General features: G+C 38.3%; 2 protein-coding genes across 10 annotated transcripts in view; both read right to left on the minus strand.

Moving 5' to 3' along the window:
* LOC109408584 (septin-7) overlaps positions 1-19,812 on the minus strand; it is a 184,515-nt gene that overhangs the window by 65,391 nt on the left and 99,312 nt on the right. For all 9 annotated transcript variants that reach the window (XM_062854313.1, XM_062854314.1, XM_062854316.1 and 6 more), the window contains 4 exons: positions 14,993-15,203; positions 14,649-14,901; positions 10,954-11,146; positions 10,716-10,878 (listed from right to left, as the gene is read on the minus strand). In XM_062854313.1, coding sequence (XP_062710297.1) covers positions 10,716-10,878; positions 10,954-11,146; positions 14,649-14,901; positions 14,993-15,203 — 820 coding nt within the window. The remainder of the gene's footprint in view (positions 1-10,715; positions 10,879-10,953; positions 11,147-14,648; positions 14,902-14,992; positions 15,204-19,812) is intronic.
* Positions 1,483-8,099, minus strand: LOC134288691 (uncharacterized). The gene is made up of 2 exons (XM_062854320.1): positions 4,305-8,099; positions 1,483-2,236 (listed from the first exon to the last, which is right to left on the minus strand). The coding sequence occupies exons 1-2, from the start codon at positions 4,965-4,967 to the stop codon at positions 1,784-1,786; spliced, it is 1,116 nt and encodes a 371-aa protein (XP_062710304.1). The 5' UTR covers positions 4,968-8,099; the 3' UTR covers positions 1,483-1,783.

The following is a 19,812-nucleotide window of genomic DNA, read 5'->3' on the forward strand; positions in this document are numbered from 1 at the left end:
TTCATTTGGGTTTATATATATACAGCAAGTAGTAGTATATACAGCAAGCTTGCTAGCTGGCTTTTTTAAGTGCAACCTACAGGAACAGACCGATAGGGTTCGTTCAAATATTACGTAACGCTAAGGGGGAGGAAGGGGTCTAGCGCTGTGTTACGCTTCATACAAAATTTCGAAATCTTTCATACAAAATTTGTTACGTGGGGGAGGGAGGGGGTCTAAAATTGCCAAATTTTGCGTAACGTAATATTTGAATGAACCCTTAGGGCTTGTTCTCAAATGTCATCACGCTGAAGGGGGTGGGTGGGTGTCTTTCATGGTGCTCGAAAAGAAAAAAAAATGTGCATGAACCCTTTGATTTGGCTGGAAAACATTTTTAATGGAAAATATGTATGGGTTCATTCGCATATTACGTAACACAAATTTCACAATTTTAGACCCTCTCTCTCTCTCCACGTAACAACTTTCGTATTGGGTATTTTTGATTTTTGTATGAAGCGTAATATGCGAACGAACCCTCTGTGGTGTTGTGTTTTTACCAGACGCATTTCACGGCAACTCGAGCGTTCTTTCAGATTTCATTTGAATTTTATGGTCACAAAATCCACTTGGCATAATATTTCCTAAATTGATATGGTTAAGGAATACTTTTGAGGTATATTTTTTGAAAAGGTTTCTTTTACCGATTGGATATAATCGAAAAAATACAAATGAGGGGCCCAGAATCAAAGGGGTGTAAGTGACCATTTTGTCGATTTTGAGCTGAGCATTGGTGAAAAAATCAAAACATCATTTAATCGGAAATGGGTTGTTGTTACTTACACCCCTTTGCTTCTATCCCCCTCAAATCTAACATAGGAGTGTTGCATGTGTGATAACCTAAAATAAGTCAAGCTTCCTTCTTCCTCTTCTTCTTCTTTTATGGCTCTACGTCCCCACTGGGACTTGTCTGCCATTGCATGAATTTGTGTATTGTAAGGCAAGGACAACGATACTCTATGCCCAGGGAGTCGAGAATTTTTTCCCGGCTGGAACGGGAATCGAACCCGCCGTCTCCGGATTGGCGATCAAGGTTAACCACTAGGCTAACTGAAGACCCCAATAGTCAAACTATCCATACATATAACTAAAAACAATGTGTTATAAATTTTTAGGATTTCAATGCGTGAATTTAGTTATGTTTCCTTATTTTTATAATTCAGACCCGCGGTCTTTGAAGCATGACTGAGCAAGTTATGACAATACACCTGATTCTCTTTTTACTTGAAGTTTTTTTGCACGGCCTTGTAAAAAATGTCCTTAAGACATTTTGTCTATTGTTTGCATGGATTTTTGATGAATTTATTATTTTTTCTTATGCATAGAGATAATCGGGAGTACATTGTTTGAAGAGACAATTCGTATGATAATAAAATTTAATAAGGTAAATTTCGGGACATGCATTAGATATGTATAAAAAAAAATCTTTCATTAAACAGATAATGCTTGAAATGCTTCGATGGAATATTTATTCAACGCAAATAAACAGTCTTTTTTATATAATGAGCGTTTTGTAGTTTGTATCTTTCTGTACAGGTCAAAAATACAGTTAAACAATGCACTCTATATTCCAATTTGATTGCATTTACCAATTTCATATAAAACAAGGAAAAAAAAACAATTATATACACCATCGCTACAGCTACAGCTGTTCAACGAAATGGTGAGTTTTCGATTTAAAATATGCTAATTGCTTGTAGAATTCAATATGTATGTTTCAAGCAATGTAGCGGAAAAGCGGTCCAAATCACAAGTCATATTGAAAGTAATGTTCCTCAAACAATTTACCGTTTGCCTTCACGAACAAAATCGTAGACAACGAAAGAGATCCAAGTCTCATGCGAGTTTTTGTCAAGATCTGACCGAGTCCATTGAAGGTCCGCTCAACGGACACCTGTGTGCATGGCAACTGGGAAACAATTATTGCGACCTCAGCCAATTCTTTGTCGATCCGTTTCCTTGCTTCCCAGTATCGGATAACATCGGCGTCCAGCGGTGCGGAGATTTCCAATGGAAGTTTCCGAATACGTTTTTCCATTTCACCGACATCAGAAGGCTTGTCCTGGCGATTGTTTGTGAGAAGCTTTGCAACTCTAGCAAAACTCTCAGTGCTTGTAGACGGCGTTGGGGAGCTGCTTGCTGCGGTTGAAGAAGTTCCTTTCAGTGTACGCAGGGATTTCCAGGTAACCATTATGTGTCGCTGTAATTGAAATAAAAAATATTCCAAAGGTACCGAAAGAAGAGTATATAATAGCTATTGGTTTGCTTCTCACAACTGTATAAATGTAATATTCTGAAAAGTGAAAGTGTATCAAACAATTGTTGTAGGCCAAACAGTACCAGAAGTAATCTTACGCTCCCAAATTTAGCCTTTTCGGGAACGTTCGATTGGGGTACAGATTGATTCCGTTCTTTTTGTTTCTATACCTGCACACTTGTGATGAAAAATACAAAACATAAGAAACACCGGTGCAAAAGTCCCCTCTCAAAAACATGGAAATGTGTTTCAGTCATATCTCAGTCATCTTTTATTTAATCCAGTCGTTCTCAGACTCTATCGTAAGATAAAGAATTAGATTTGATTCGTAGGTACTTTTTACAAATTTTATATGAAATTTTTAGTATAAAAAGTTTACATAAACTTACTTTTTTTTATAAATCTGTACTAAAAATTGTTGCCCGTGTAATTCAAAATTGGATCCACCAAATTTTTAAAATTAGAACCCTATTTCTATCCTCTTTGAGAGCCATTCATTGGATCTCAGCGGAAAAAATCATAACATAATTTAAATCATCGAGTTAGGTTTACAAGTGCAAAAGTTTGAGGTAACCTTCCAAATGAAGTCTGAGTCGAATTTTTGTTCAAATCGCCATTTTTTTTGGTGTAACTTAAATTCTATCTTTGATAGTTGAATGGCAAGACACAGAAATTGTTATAAAATGTTCATAAACTAAGTTAAGGTAAAAAATGTTATATAAAATCCATACTAAGTACGTTATATAAAGTGCGAAAGAGGATGGAAGTGGAATGAAAATGACTGATTCGTGAATTCTACCCTATATAACTGTAAGTGTTATAAGTACAAACATACCATTACCTAACAATCCATAAATTTCAGGAATGTTACATATTTTAATTTAAATGACATTTTCATCAAAAAGTTATCTCTTTGCTTTGCATCAAAACCCAAAATCTCTAATGTATTAGTAGTAAATTCTTTGATTTGAGTAGGATGAATGCTTAGTAAAGGAGTCAGAGCAAACGCCCTGTTTCAATTTGCTTATTCAAAAATTCAGTATAATTTTAGTGTATTACCTGTAAAAACTCAAAATCAAATGCAATATACAGATATGTCCATCTACAGTTCAGCTTATTCAGAATCTGGGGGCAGAACCCAACCTAAGCATAGTGTACTCAGTTTTATCCCACCTAAAACTAAGTTTTAATGCGATATTTTTATTATTTTTTTTTTGTTTTTTAGTGTACACAATAACAGAAAAATGGGACCAATCGGTGATGTAATCGTCTGTTTGGGGCCGTTCATAAACCACGTAGGGTTTTTGGGGGGTGTTGGTCTGGCCGAAGTCTACGCTCCACACAAATTTCATTTTTTTTGTATAGACAAAGATCTACGAGGGGGGAGCGGGGGTCTGACAAGGGAAGGTTACGATGGTGTCCCTCGGAGATTTCAACCGGACTAATTTTGTTGCATTCTACATGTGGAAATATGATGCATATTAATGATGTTTGAGCTTTTTCAAAAATGTTATATTTGGCCAAATTTGCCCCTTTGGCCTGACTACACCACTGGCCCATCACCCGAAATGCTTTGGATTTAATCATATTTCCACATGTAGAATGCAACAAAAATAGTCCGGTTGAAATCCTCGGGGGACACTATCGTAACCTTCCCTTGTGAGATTGCCATATTTTGGTCATGGTTTATGAACAGCCCCTTTTTGAAATAGGATGAACGTTGAGGCATAGGATGAAAATGGGTGCTCATGCCTTACTGGATAAAAATGTTGATTTCCGCGATGCTCTTACGTATATAATTTGTGAATCTGTAAAATGATCCATTGATCTTGATACTTTTGAAATTGAACGTGTGCAACCAATACGAGCACATTACCGTCTCAAGTATACCTCAAACATGTTTTTTAAGAATAATGTATGAAGAAATTACTGTACAGACAATTGTTTGATACACAATAGACACAGAATTAATCGTATTTTTGTTAAATAAGAAAACGTATGTGATACTTACGACCGCTATCTCTTTCTGGTTTGCAGACAATACTGGTGGATCAAACTCATGCATTCGTGGGTCGACAAAAAGAGCAGCCAGAAACGCTGGATTGTCGAACCACATTCCTTGTCGCTTTTGCAATGCTTCGAGTAATTGCTTTGCCAACGGATCTCTTATTTCGGCTAACTCCAGACAGCATTCTTTCCAGCAAAGGTACATGGTACCGCACGTCAGAGATTCCTCTTGAATCCTTTTCGTGAGAATGTATAACGGGAATGTAGATTGAACGAATCGATCTACAGTTTGCCAAAACTTCTCATTGTACTCTTTCTGAAGATTGGCAGGAAGAAGCTCCAATATGCACGGTTGAAGTTCTTTGATACGGTTCACCATCTCATACGACGAACCCCAACGCGTATCACCGTCAAGTTTCGGCAAATTTTTGGAGTTATCTTTTCTGAAGGTATTGACATACGGCTGAGACCGGAGTGTTTTGACCAACTTTCGGACTTTGGCAAGAAATTTCGCCACGGTCTTCTGCTTGAACACGTCGTTTACGGATAATTGGATATCATGAGCTGCACAGCGAACACCTGTTAGGTTCGGTTCCACAATAACTGGAAGGTCATTTTCGGGGATCTCATCATAGTTTGGCAACAGCTCACGTGAGAAATCAAGCATCCCATTTTCACCATCGTCTTCGTCTACATCATCTTCCAATTGCCTGTTAAATTGAAGCACAAATGTTTATATGATTTTTTATACATCTCAATGTTTTTTTTTGTGATTTTGATTATACGTCATTTCACGGAAAAACATTTTCCGAGAACCATTTCCTGGAATGTTTTATTTCTTGGGAAACTATTTTCTGGAGTAACCATTTTCGGATAAAATATTCTATTGTAATTTAATAATTATATATTTTATCCAATATATGTATTATTTTACAATCTTTTGTTTATTTAGATTTGCGTGCAATATTGTTCAGATATGACGAATAAAAGATCTTTATTACGGTACGCGTAAGCCTCCGCAATAGGGTGGTCCACACTTGTATGTAAAGCATAAAATTAAAAAAAATGCAAAATCTCAATTCCTGACTCATACTGGAAAAACTTGTAATTAATGTTAGAAGGCACAGACAACAACTGACAAATTTGTTTTGGACTCATAGAAGCTACGTACAAACGAGCGTTTGAGGGAAATAAGCGGGTACTCAATAAGCTTGAAATCAGTATGGGAAATTTTTGATTTTTGCTTCTAGGTGGCGCTGTATGTGTTCAATCAATAAAACCTTTGTTCAACAACTTTGTCCGTAAAGTTATCCGATGCCTTGAGAAAAGTTATACCCTTGGAGTGTCGGCAGCACAGGTTTTTGGTCGGACACGAGTCATTTTCAAGTTATTCTGCCTTGGAGTTAGAATTACAAGAATGTAGCTCCTGTACAACCAAAAAGCTGCGCTGTCGCTGTAATCCCTTGTGACTTGTGTGCTGCTTTGGTAAAGTGAGGCATTATTGTTAATTTTGCAGTGTATGCAAAAAAAGAGAAATCTGAAAGCTAGATTTTTCTATAAATACCCAAATATTGTTGGGTGTGGTTCAATCCAGGAAACGGTTTTCCAAAAAATAATTAACCAGTAAATGACGGACAACCGTAAGTTTTGGTTTTGAAAGTGTATTTAACTAGTCCTAAATTCTGAACATAAACATTTTTTAGTGTACTGTCTTACAAAAAATATGTGGTTGACCTGAGCCCCTCATATGTAATCAATAATTTTAGTCAGAAGGTAACCCTTCGTTAATGTATACAGCGCAAGCGCGGTGCAGTTTCGACATAGTGCTTTCCCAAACTTTAAATTATTATGACTTTTTTTTGCCTCTACCAATAATGAAAAGATCCCCAGTTTTTATAAAATGGAAAAACGAACGATAAGATGTTTATATGATTTTATTTTCGAGGTTTAATCATCGCACTTTATCATAATTAATCATTATTAGCTCTTTTCGGTAAATGTAATACTACCCAAAGTAAGAGAAAGTAGGGAAAGTAATGAAAGAACACAGAAGATAAAATCGCTAGCGAACGATAAGAAACATCAAACAGAATTTGAAATTAACAGAGGGTCATTGTTGAATAACACAATCACAACGCCTTGAACGTCTTGGTCTTGAACGGCTTAGAAATATTTTTAGATCAATACTACTACCTCTAGACAGACAAAAAGGTCGTGGTTGTGATCTGTTAAAAAAATAAAATCTAGTCAGCATAAACTAATACAACTTCGGTTCGCATAAAGATCATTTGGGCACAATAACAGCATGCGAGATGAAAACACGAAAAATCTAACAAGTAACGTTTGCTCGACATAAATCTCAGAACAAATGCTACCGATCGATTGAACCAAAATAGAAACCGGACAATGTTTAACAGATCACAACCACATTTTCTTGCCTGAGGTAGTTTTATATGAAATTGCCTAAAAAATACAAAAAAATATCCATAATGAACTCTTGGAGGATTACCATAAAGAATATTTGAAAGAAATCCAGTATGCATTTCCCCCGAAAATCTTAAAATAAGTGAAAGAGTAAGCCAATAAGGCTGATGCATTATTGAAAAAATCTTGGTTGACAACATTTTTGCCATTGAATGACTCTATTAATGAGCCGCCATGTTTTTTTCTGTCTCTTCAATATTTTAGATTTTTAAAGGAGATGAGTGGAAGAAAACGAATTTTGCATTTGTGCTTAAAGAAGTCAGTGAAATTTCATTTACAAAAAGTTCATGGATCGACCGAGAATCGAACCCGCCAATCTCTGCACGGCCATGCTGAGTACTCACGCCTTTACAGCTGTGACTAGAGGGGCCCTGTATACCCTGTAGCAATCTTGTAGGAATTTTATAAAGAACTCATGCAGAACTTCTATATGAAACTCCTGAAATAACTCCATAAAGAATTTAAAGCATTGAGAGTCTTAGACTAAACTACCGGAGGATGCTCAAAATAATCTACTGCAATTGCAAAAGAAACTCTTGGAGGAACCTTGGAAGGTCAACCTCCTGGTTAATTTCAGAAGAAAAATCTGGAGGAATCTGGCTTGATGAGAATCGGGGTGTAGCCCGGAAGGATTCGAAGAAGAAATCCCGGAAGGAGTTTTTTTAGTTTCTTCTTATTCGTGAATTTTAACTTATGCTAATTCTTCACATCCCAGAAGGAACTTCTGAAATAATCACGGAAGGAATACCCAAATAAATACCGGTTGAAATTCCTAGAGGTATATCAGAAGAGACTCCAGTTGGAATTCCACAAGAATCACCTGGAGGAACCCGGAGTAATTTCAGAAGAAACTTATGTATGAATACCAGAAAAAACACCGGAAGGAGCCCGTGAGAAAATTTCTGACTATTTTGAGACGAAATTTCTGGATGAATCTTGGAGTAGATGGATGAGCATTAGGCCGTCCCTTATTTTGCAAAAATTGGAAATGTTATAAGTTCGTTAGTGGAAAATTATCGTTTTAGCTAAGAAATGATCGTGTCATAATTTGAAGTCCGTATCTCAAGGCTAAGTAATCCCTCAAGGGGCCTAAAGTTTTCAAAAATTGTAAGGGACCAAAAAAAAATGAAATTTTTTTCGACAAAAAAAATATGCTATTCTACTAAAACCGATGATTTCAAGACCCTGAAGGACCAAAAATGTGCTTAGATTTGCGATATCTCTACTCGTTTTTGAGTTATTGAACAAAATAGGGTAAGTTTCCTTCGGAATCTAAAAAAATGGTCAAAAGTGCTGGTTTTTCAGTTATTTTTTTGTCAATATGTATCTTGGGAACGAGTAGAGATATCGCAAATCTAAGCACATTTTATATGTTTGTTCCAGAAATTTTGGCCGTGGGGGGGGGGGGGTGGTTAATCATAACCAACAATCACCCCCCCCCCCTTCCTACCCCCCCCCCTGGCTACGCCAGTGGCATCTGCATATATTATCTTTCAATCCACCCTCACAGTTCATGCCCCACCACGTCTTTTAATTCCATTTCCTCCGTGCTCTTTGTTACTCCCTTATCCTGAGAATGTTCAGAAGTAGGATCGCGTGGATACACTTTCTTTAATATATTTACAATTTTAAAAACAACTTACATGAGGGTGTCTTCCAGGTCGCATGTCTCCGTTCCGAATTCCTCAGATCCGTCATCTTCGTTTTCAAGGGCTTTTTCCTCTTCCGGAATTCCCTCAAGCTCAGCATCGTTTAAAACGAGGAACTGGGCATCCCTCATCAGCCTGGCAGCTTTTAGAAAATTGCTACCATTATCAGTCGTTATCGAGTACACGTTGCACAAATCAATCTTGAACTTCGCGAGCACCTTTTTTATTTCCCCGAAAATGTTTTCGGCGGTGTTTCGCTCATGGGTTTCTACCATAGCGAGGGTAAACACAACTATCTCCCCCTTTATCGCAATTTGCCCGTTGATACTCAATACCGAACGACCCTTTCTCGACGCCAGATCTGCTTTTATGCAAATCAATTTGCCCTGCACTAGCTCACTTATGTGAGCAATCATACGTGACTCAACAACGTCAACATACCGCATTACATTTTTGCGTGATACGCTGCTCAGCTTCATCGCACTTTCTAGCGGATGAAGCACCCGACTCACACACTTTTTCGAGAAGAAAAATTTTGGAAGGTTACACTCCGTCACCCACTGCACAATAGACGTAATATACATGTTTTTGTCCATGTACAAAGTAATCTTCTGAGGCTTCCCCGGTTGGTCGCCTTTTGGAAGGACCTCCTCTTCTTCTTCTTCTTCCGCACAGCAGATATTTCTCTCCTCAGCCACTTTCTTGTGCTTTACCACTAAATGCCGCATCAAATTGTACGTCGTTTCACACTTGAACGGTTTCCCGTTTTCCCCGCACAATGTGCACACCGATACCGAAATATCATTTCCATCACTCAGCCTTATTTTCTGCTGGGTAAACAACTCCCGCACAACTTCGTCCCGCTTCCGTTTTTCGGACATGTAGCAGACACTCGGATCAAACACAACACTGACTAATTAGGAAACGCGGCTTCTAATTATGCCCGAAAACGCAACCGCTCCACATTGGAGTAAATCACATCAAAACCTGATCATAAGTGGAAAAACTCAAAACGAAGTAATTGGGTTTTCCGTTGTGTTTTTGCCAAGTGTAGTTATCGTGTAATCGTTTGACAGCTAAGCAGTGTACAAATGTTTTGTTTACGCTTATCAGAAGAGGTTAAGTGAAGCTGAAGTTTAGCCGTTTTCTTTGATATAACTCACAGCGCGTGCTAGTTTTGACCGTACAAAGTGAATGAAATTGATAGTCAATCAATTCAACAATGCAGTTTGTTAAAGAAGGTTAATGTTGTTATTCTGTTAATTTGATATCCAAACAAATTGACGTTGAATTTACATACAATATATGAAAATATTGAAAAAAATATTTGATGGAATCCTTTACCGTACATTCAAAATGAATTAAGTTGATTTTCCGGCTGTTTCCGGAAAATCTGGGTTTAGTGTATGATAAAACTATTGTTCCTCTTTCAAATGCAGAAAGAAAACCTTCCGGATGTTTCCGATTTCAAAAATTGCAACACTTTGAAAAAATCGTGATAATTATATTTTTATATGATATTATTTGCCTTAAAAAACTATTTGGCCCTCTGAACGTATTTTTGCTGAAAACTAGAACTCAACCGATTTCAAGCAAAAAAAAGAAGTTTAAAATCGGTCAACTGGTTCAAAAGTTGTGATTTTTTGAAAAATTTTAGTTTCGAAAAATCTTGACTTTTACAATCATAAAATTGGTCACCCTAATGACGAAATAAAAAAAATATGAAAACTATGAAATACGTTTCATTACTAATTTGGGTTGCATTTGGGTTGTGAAAATGCGTCAAAATAATTTTGATCAGTTTTGATGTACTAGGTGCTCCACTGTGCGCTCTGGCGAACAACTAGAAAATCACTGGAGTAATCGCACCCCGGTGTACGCGCGGGTGCGTCCGAGCGAACGCACGGGAGAGCGCGCTGGAGTGGTTTTTGTTCGAAGAGAGTGTGGGCCACTCGCAGGTAGGCTTGCCGACAGAGCATACACTCTCACTCTATGTTTTCACCCATATGTGAAAGAGCACTAGCCGTATGGTGTGGTGAGTTTTCAGTGACACCTCAGAGTAGGCTGAAAATTTACACTCCAGCGAATCACTGAGGAGAAATGCCATCTCTGCTGACAACTGCCACCGCACCGACTAATCCACACTTTGAACACGTTAGAGTGCAGTGCATAAGTAGAAAGCAAGTGCACAATACAACAAACGAGCACTCAATTTATGTACAAAGCAATAGATGTTCTTTCAGCATCAGTTTGTCTCAAACTTCCCCAAACCTAAAACTTACTTGTTGCTCAGTTTGGTCTTTCCGTCGTTACCCAAACCAGCGAGCTTTCGACAGCGATAGTTTTCGTAGTGAACGTTGTTGGTGACATCCTTAAGGTCCTGCAGGTGCGTCCGGATAACCATATTCCGCAGCGCAATGAAATCACAGTGGTCTAGGCTTTCGACTGAAATTGTAAAAAGAAAAACAAGAAAATCATTCACTAGTTCCTTTCGTGGTCATCAAACAACAACAGACAAACCTTCTACCACACCCCACGGGTACCGGCGACCACGGATCTTGCGGCCATCGATTTCGATGATGGCATTAGCACCGACCACGGCGAACGGCACCCGACTCCGCAGCTGCCGGAGCGTTTTGGCGTCCTCCTCCTCGTCCGATGGGTCCGGGAAGTCGTAGATCTTGATCTTGTGCTGGGCGATTTCGTTGAGAATCTGTGCGATAAGAAAAACGATGGTACACAGTTGCTTTATGGATATTAGGCCGATGCAAATATTATTTTTCTTTTATGTCCGAGACCTCTCATTGGGTACGAGGGGGGGGACAAAAAATAATAAGGAACAAACGAAAATAAAACTATTGAAAAATTCAAAATTATACACACTATTGAAACAATATTTTTCGACTATTGAAAAATTGTTGCTTGAAAACAATTTATCTATTGAAAATGGAGTCATTGGCCGCCATGTTTTTTTTTTCGCCCCTTCAATATTTTCGGATTTTTGAAGGGGGGGGTGACATAAAACAAATTAAATATTTGCATCGGCCTTATTGAAAAAAAGTTGAACTTCGATGAATTAAATTCGAGTCGATTGCGAACAGATGCCATGCAGGTAGCCCATTAAAAAAAATCACTCCAAGACACGGTCGCCATGTCATATGAAATGGCTTGATGATATGACACATCAAGCCATTTCATATGACATGGCGACCGTGACTAGCCTCAAATGTACGAAATATGGGCACCTCATGATACACTAATCATAAGGTGAAATGTGAATCAACAAGTAAAATCTAATAACCAGTTTCAATGGTCAGTTTTGATTAGGATTACTGGTTGGCTTGGGGGAATCTATCGAATTTTTTTTCCAAAATTACTTCTTCCTTTTTTACTGAATTTCTCCACGGATTCTACCCGGAATTCATTTCAGGAATTCTTCAAAGGTTTTTTTAAGATTACTTCCGAATAGTTTCTCCCGGGATTTTCTGGGCATTCTAAAATAGTTTATCTCGGATGTTCACCGGAATTTCTCCAGCATTGTTTCCTAAAGGGTTTCTCGGAATTCCCCAAATGTGTTGGAGTTCTTCGCAAGATTTCTCCGTTTATGTATTCCTTTCAGCATACCTTTTCTGAATCTCTTCCCTGAATATTCCAATGATTACGTCTAGAATTATTCTTTGAATTATCCTACCAGTTCCTCTTGGAATTTCTCCCAGAAGTTTTCGCGGCATTTCTTACGAAATCATTCTTGGCATTTCTGCCAGACTGCTACCTGGGATTTCTCTTGGAGTTCAACTCTGAGCTTCTCTTAGAGGAGGTCCTCCCTGAATTTCTGCTGTGATTCTTCGTGGTGTTTTTTTTTAATTTATACGGAAAGCTCCTAACAGGCAGATAATTTTATTGCCCTTTACCGGCTATACCAGTCAGCTGGTAGGGTGGGGCGGGGCAAGATGGGTCGCGGGGCAAGATGGGTCAGTGCCATTTTCGGGCGCATTACTCATGTTTTGATTATGTTAATAATTTTGTTAGATGACCAGCATGAATATACAAAAGTTTGGGGCATTGATTGAAAAATTATTCACTCTCATTGGAAATACAAAATAAAAAGGTTTTTTGCCATTTTTCTTATGCGATACATTCCATATATTCTCCATATAAACGGCCACGGGGCAAGATGGGTCACCTTCAATTTTGAACATATTTTTGGAGCATTCAAAAGCTATTTATTTTTTATTACAAGACTATCTCATAAATGACTTCAATCAAGCGGAATAAACGCTCAAAAGTATAACATAAAATTATGATTATTTTTTAGTAAAAACATCGATTTTCAAGTCGCCTCAGGACCACTCAAATCGTGAAGTTTTTTTATATTCCAAATAAATTTATAAAATGTTTACTAGTTGCTCTTGTTTACTCAGTATGGATATGGAGCATATTTGAATGCGGAACAAATCTTATATTTTGACGTTTTTCGTTGAGAAAATGTTAATTACTTAAAAGCTGACCCATCTTGCCCCGCACTTTTTTCACGGCACAAAATCGATCACTTTTTAAAACTGCTTGTTTAACATCATATTTTGTATTTAATGAACTTTTTATCGACTTTTAGCATAGCTAACTAGTGTATTAAAGAGTAGCGGACGAATGCAAACCAATCCGATTTGTATTTACGAAGTTATGGTGATCCATCCTTATGCGACCCATCTTGCCCCGCCCCACCCTATGTCTGAAATAGACGATAAAACTCAAACTTTGTCGAAAACACAGTGTGTGTTTAATTGACAAATTGAGAGATGAATTTGGAATTCACTTTGACTTTCTATTTCACAGAATCGTAACTTGTTCTGTGGCTTAGTTGGTTAAAGCGCCGGAATAGCGATACGGAGTCGTGGGTTCGAATCCCACATCACTGTGTCTTCCCACACACTGTGTCTTCGAAAAAGTTTGAGTTTTGTCCTAACAGGATTCCACCAAGATTACTTTCGGAATTTCTCCTGTAATTCACAATTACTCATTAGAGAATCTTCATCTTAGATCCAGGAGCTCCATGAGAAATCTCGAAAGGAACTCCGAGCAGTCTCACGAGGAACTTCATGACGAAATAATTCCTGGAGGAACTATTGGTGAATTTCCAGGAAGGAGAGATTGCGGAAGACAGAGAAATCTTTCGAAAACATCTATAAGAGAGCACAGGAGGATCACCGCAAAAAAAAAAATACGGGGAAGAACTTGAAGAGAAATTCCGAGAGAAACTCTGGAGAGAATTACGGAACAAATCTTGGAAACAAGTCCTGAACAAATATCAAAAAACTCTTGGAAAAATTAGGGGAAACTCTGTAGGAAATTCCAGAAAGAAGTCCTGAAAAAAAAATCGAGAGGAACTCCAGCATAAGTCTCGCGAGGACCCTTGGGAAAAAATATCGGTAGAAAATCTTGTAGAAATTCCGCATAAAACTCTGGGACAAATCTCGCGAAAATTTCCGAGAGAAATCTCGTGCGAAATATTGGAAGAGAAACTCTGAGAGAAACCTGATGAGCAACTTTGACAGAAATCTTCTCATCAACTTCAAGTGCAATCTCACAAGAATCTCTGGAAAATAATCCGGGAGCAACCTTGGGAGATATTTTGATGTTTCTAATGGCCCGGACATGATTTATTTAGCAAACGCTATTGAATTACTTCTGATTAGATATTACAGGTAGTAAAGTTTTCTACTTTTTCACCACACGTCCTAATAGGAAGCAATCAGTGAAGTACTAGATTGAAAGTAGTGAGCTGGATTTTTATATGGTGAGATGATCAATTCTCCAATTCTGCAATGAAACGGTGAAAACAGCGTGGGTATTATGATTTCTTGACTGAGCAAAAGTTTGGGTAATTGTGTTGTTGTATTATTTATTTCTTGCACGTTCAACAACACAGTTACCCATACTTTTACTCAAAAAGTATTAAATTAGGCAAGAAATCATCCCCACTGCTGCAGCACCATTTCATTGCAAAAATGGAGAATTGATCATCCTACCATACAAAAATCCAGCTCACTACTTTCAATCTAGTACTTCACCGATTGCTTTCGATTAAGAAATTACCTACAGTCACGGTCGCCATGTCCTAATACATGACTACCTTCCACCAAGCCGTTAACAATTTATGGTAACTAAAATTCTCCAAATTACGCAATTCATTCTTCTCCCCACCCGCCATTACCTACCTGCTTCTTAAAGTGTGTAATCTCCTCCGGGGTCAGCGTGTCCGCTTTGGAAATGACCGGAATGATGTTGACCTTGTCGCACAGCCGCTGCATGAACTCGATATCGAGCGGTTTCAACCCGTGCCCCGATGGTGCAATGAAGTACAGGCACACGTGCACCCGCGAGTCCGGAATGGCCATCCGGTGGACGCGCGATTCCGCCGTCAGATACTCCTCGTACTTGTTCTCGACAAACTCCACGATGGGGACCCAACTGCGAGAGGGGGAGAAAAACCGGAAGTTAATCTTTTCGAACTTTTTTTTGGATCTCATTAGAGAATGGGCACTGGGCAGCCGCCACCTACCAGTTACTGTTATCGACGGCCGTACCGAAACCGGGGGTGTCCACGACCGTCAGCGTTAGATTGACGCCGTTTTCCTTTAGTAATACTTTCGTGCTTTCCACTGTCACCGTTTTCTTGATCCGCTTCGATGGACCCGGATGCTGCTCCGGATGGTACACATCCGATAGGAATAGCGAATTGATTAGCGTCGATTTTCCCAGACCGGCTTCGCCTGTTGTGAAGGAAATGAATTAGAGCACTCGAACAACATTACATATCGGTATATAACAACGGGAGCGGGGTGTCGACTCAAATTTAAACCTTTCCTTCCCAAGACTTTGAACGTGTAACGGACATTGCAAGCAGGCACTGGTGCGTTCCGTACGATCATTTTGGATGACCAGTTAGTGTTGGTTTGAGCCGTACATCGATCGGTCGCCTTTTTATTGTACACTCCGTAACTGAATAAATTGAAATCTTTCCACGTTCATTATCATTATTTCGTGTCATTTTCATTTTCATTTTCATTTTGCAGCAGTTGGTGGGGCAATAAGAGCGCAAGTCAATCCAATGCCGAAGATCAAGGAGGGGTAATGGCCGTAATAGTCCGTGCGGACCACATGAACACCATCGGAAGGGAAATGGGTATAGGTCGGGGAGAGGAATTGGACTAGACTTGAGACACAATAATGCAAATAATACCGCGAAATTTAATGAAACATAGGTTTAAAAATTTAATTCATTATCATTGAATCAAAAGCCAAACATGAAATACTTGTAAAAGATAAAATATACAAATACTAGTATTGATTTGAAAGGTACTTAAGCCACACATTTTTTGAATAATACTAGCTATCCTGAATTTAAAAATTTGGAACAAAAATATGTATGTATTTAAAATTAGTCGTAAACGAAAGTTCGCGTTTAAGAATATGCTGTTATTATGTCGTTATAAAAAAGAGTTGTTTAACTAAATTCCTGCTTTTTATTCTGTCATGTGTCAATACTGCTTTGAGATCAACAAAAATTAGTACATATAGTCGGTCAGATGAGTATTGTGTTGAAAATTAAATAAGGTAAGGTCTGTTTTATTGTAATCTATTATGTAGGATATTCGTGCAGAAGCCCCTATCCCGAGTACCCCCATCACAACTTTGTCATCTCTACACTAATTGGCAAAAAGAAAATCAACCAGTAAAAAACCAACAGCCGTAGCGGGAAGTGCCTGTCGGAAGTCTTTGTCCAAATTTCACTAGTTTTGAAGTTAAAAAATACGAAAAGAAACTTTGCTTTAATACTGTTGTAAAATCCATTTATTTTCTATTGACAGGTAACTTGTCTATATTTCGTTATCCTATCGTCCATTCTCTCCTAGATTCCTGAAGCTAATAATGAGTGTGGTGTAAGTATGACTGTGTGAGTGTAAGAGTAACGCAGAGACCTCCCATACCCACTCTTGCGTTACATTTTTGGGTCTATGTGAGCTGAACTATGGCATGACTTAGAAAATGGTGATATGCTCACAGCGGATACTCCTTTGGTTCCCAATAGCATTTATGACCGATTTATTCACCTACGCTCAACACCAGATTTACCGCTTAAGGTTCAAGCGGAGGTGAAGAAACTGGCACATAAAGTGCTATTGGGGTAAGCCCTCCCATCGCGGCAAGATCGAATATCCATGGGGAGGGACGTTCATTATCATTATTTCGCGTCGCGTGTTTTATTATTCGCCGTCTTTTGCATTACGTTACAAACGACTTTTTCTATTCCAAAAAAGCGTTTCCGGAAAAAGTGCTTGAACAAAAGTTGTTCCAAATTCGCCAATTTTTTCTAAATCATCGAAAAAGTTTTAAGTTGTAAATCAATAGTTTTTTTATTGTTTATAAATAATTCCACTATTGAAATAAATAGTTGGCAGTTGGGTTTACCTAACAAGATAACAATTATATTCTAACAACTCTAATTCCGTTTGTCTCGAGTTCGTCGAAAATCGATGCTCCTCTAGAGCAACCATGGGGTTAAAGACATGAATTATATTGCATGAATACCTAGCCGGATGCGGCTTGTTTTTCAAAAGTTGTTAAAAATTAGTAGCGGTATCTCCTTTTTTTTTTAACTAGTTTTAGGTTTATTAAAGTACAAGTTTGTAAAAATTACAATTCCAGCTTAAAATTATTAACATTAATATTCTCTATTGAAGTATGACATATGAAATAAACAAATTTAGCAAATAGTTTTTTGATTTTGAGTGTGTCTCTGGATGGTATGCCTCTTAATTCAGGGAAAAGAAAGTAGTTATGATTTTTATTTCGAAGAGATGGTTTTAACGTTGCAATCATTGACTTTAGAAAAATCCAAACTGGTTTGGATAAACAACACGAAAAGAGTTTGTGTTCAATTGTTTCAACAACTCCTGGACAATGTTCACAAAGAGGGGAGTTGCGACGTCTTTGTTTGAAGAACAATTCGTTATGGTTTATCTTCCCGTGGATCGCCGTGTACCAAACAGAACGAAGATGCGAATCAATTCGGTGATCTGCTATGTTCTTGAAGATAAGCTTCCATCGGCGATTTACACTCAGTACAGCAGGATCGTTTTCCGCTAATAGAAGTTCAGAGTATATTCTCGAAGAACAGTGGTGTTGCAGAGCCTCATTACTAAGCGTTGCTACTTCTAATGCAAAGACCTTGATTTGTGGGTAAGCAGCTGGAATCTGAAGGATCTGGTCCGTATTTAAAAGCCCTCGTAAAAACGGTAGATCGTACAAATTCTCTATAATTCTGTTCGTTAATAACGAAACAGATTTCAACCCTGGACTGTGAAGATTTAAGCCTCCTCGATTTTTTGTCAGAAATAGAGTTTCTAGACGTATATGATTTTTTCCGCCAATCCAAAGGAAATTTCTGTATTCCTTAAGAATTTGATGCTCAAATTTCTTAGGTAAGGGAAGCGTTGAAGCTGTATACCACATCTTGGATGAAACGAACGTATTAATCAAGACTGTCTTTTGAATTAGATTCAACGAGCGTGCTCTACTCATCCACAACCGCCACTTCATATTTTTGACTACGTTAGTCCAGGTTAAGTCCATAGTCTCCTTGACGCTGCAGGAAAAACTGATGCCCAATATTTTCACACAATTAGTGACGTTAAGTCAAGGTAGCGGGTCCCAGATTGAAAGTTTCCTATTTTCAGTGCCAGTGTTTTCTGCTGATTTAGAACCGCACCCGAGACGCCATGGAAATCCATTATTATCTGCACAACACGTTGTAATGTTTCCATATCAGGAACGAAGATGCTGATGTCGTCTGCATACACGTTCAACCCATCGCCAGCACATCCAGAGTCCACAATTTTGTCTATCAGAGGTTGCATGTACAATACGAAGAGGAACATACTAAGTGGATCTCCTTGTCTTACCGAACAGTTGATTTTGAATGCCCTTGACAGTTTACCGTTGATAAGCACTCTTGAGGAAGAGTTGCTCATAATAATTCTTCGGAGTAGTTCTATGAATTGTTCATTGAACTTCATACGATGCATTGTTTGTAGAAGAAAACTGTGCTTCACCCTGTCCAATGCATGATCGAGGTCGAAAGACACTAACAGCGAGGATTTCTTTGAATGCTTGAGAGAGGAGATTGTGTCTAGTATTTTGCTAGTAGCTTCGAAGATATTTCGCTTCCCGTTTGAACATTTTTGGTGTTTGGATAGAACAAATTGCAAAAGCGGGGCCATTCTATGTTTTAAAACTCTAGTTAGAATCTTGTAGTCGAAGTTTAGGAGCGTGATTGGACGATAAGCACTGATTGTTTTAGAAGTACCTTTCTTCTTGACCAGAACGACGATTCCGTTCATCATTCTGGAATCAATATTAGGACCGCGAATCATTTCGTTCAGAGGCGACGCGTGGTCTATTAGGGGACCTGTTCAACATTGAGGATAAATTCAAAATTGGAATTTGGTACACTTATGTTGAAGAATAGGTATGAGAGATGAGAATTATATATTATAATGCATTCCAAAACTAAAAGTGGTGCACTTTTCTTCTGAATAATCGCAGATTTGCTGGAGCCAAACAAAATGAATTCGTGGCCGTTCGATTACCAACGTCAGTCGTTTAAGCTTATCATGGTACATACTTGGAGTTTGGGTTTATTTCCCTTCCCACTACTGGAAGAAAGCTTTCGTCAAACAACAAATCCTTCGCATGGCCACCATGTTGTGGTGCTTGAATGTCCGTCTGACGTGATTAACGAAACATACAATTATAAAACTACTTTTCCAGATAATGAAAAGGATTCTGAAATGAATCTTAATCAATCTAATCCTTACAGTCATCTGGGTTAATTTGGTTCAATGTTAAAGCCGATCAAAATAAGTTTTTCAGTTCTGTTTGAAAATTAAGAGACTGGGGTCTCAGTGCCATTACTAATCTTACGCTCCCAAACGCATTCTATAAGAAAACAAGTGATATGTAGAATGAAAACGGGTAGCATTCAAATTTCTTGCCAAAAAATATTGAAGCTAGGAAAAGTTTAATAACAATTTAACTAATTAATTAAATTGCATTTTAACATTGAATAATGTACGCAATACACGCCAAATGAAAGCACATTCAGCTTCAGCAGCAGGTACGCATGGTTGGTTGGTGCGCAAGCCACGCGCATTGAATGCATGCAATGATTACGGTGAGAAAGTCTCTCTTTTTTCTTCGTTTTTTTCTCTCTCGTTCAAGCCGGTGGGTTGAACACGATGAGAGACACCGACGCCAAGCTGCATGCAAGTTTACCGCGCTTTTTGACGCAACACGGTAAGAGTGGCTCACACAGCGGTA

Source organism: Aedes albopictus, chromosome 2, assembly GCF_035046485.1.
Source record: "Aedes albopictus strain Foshan chromosome 2, AalbF5, whole genome shotgun sequence".
NCBI lineage: Eukaryota > Metazoa > Arthropoda > Insecta > Diptera > Culicidae > Aedes > Aedes albopictus.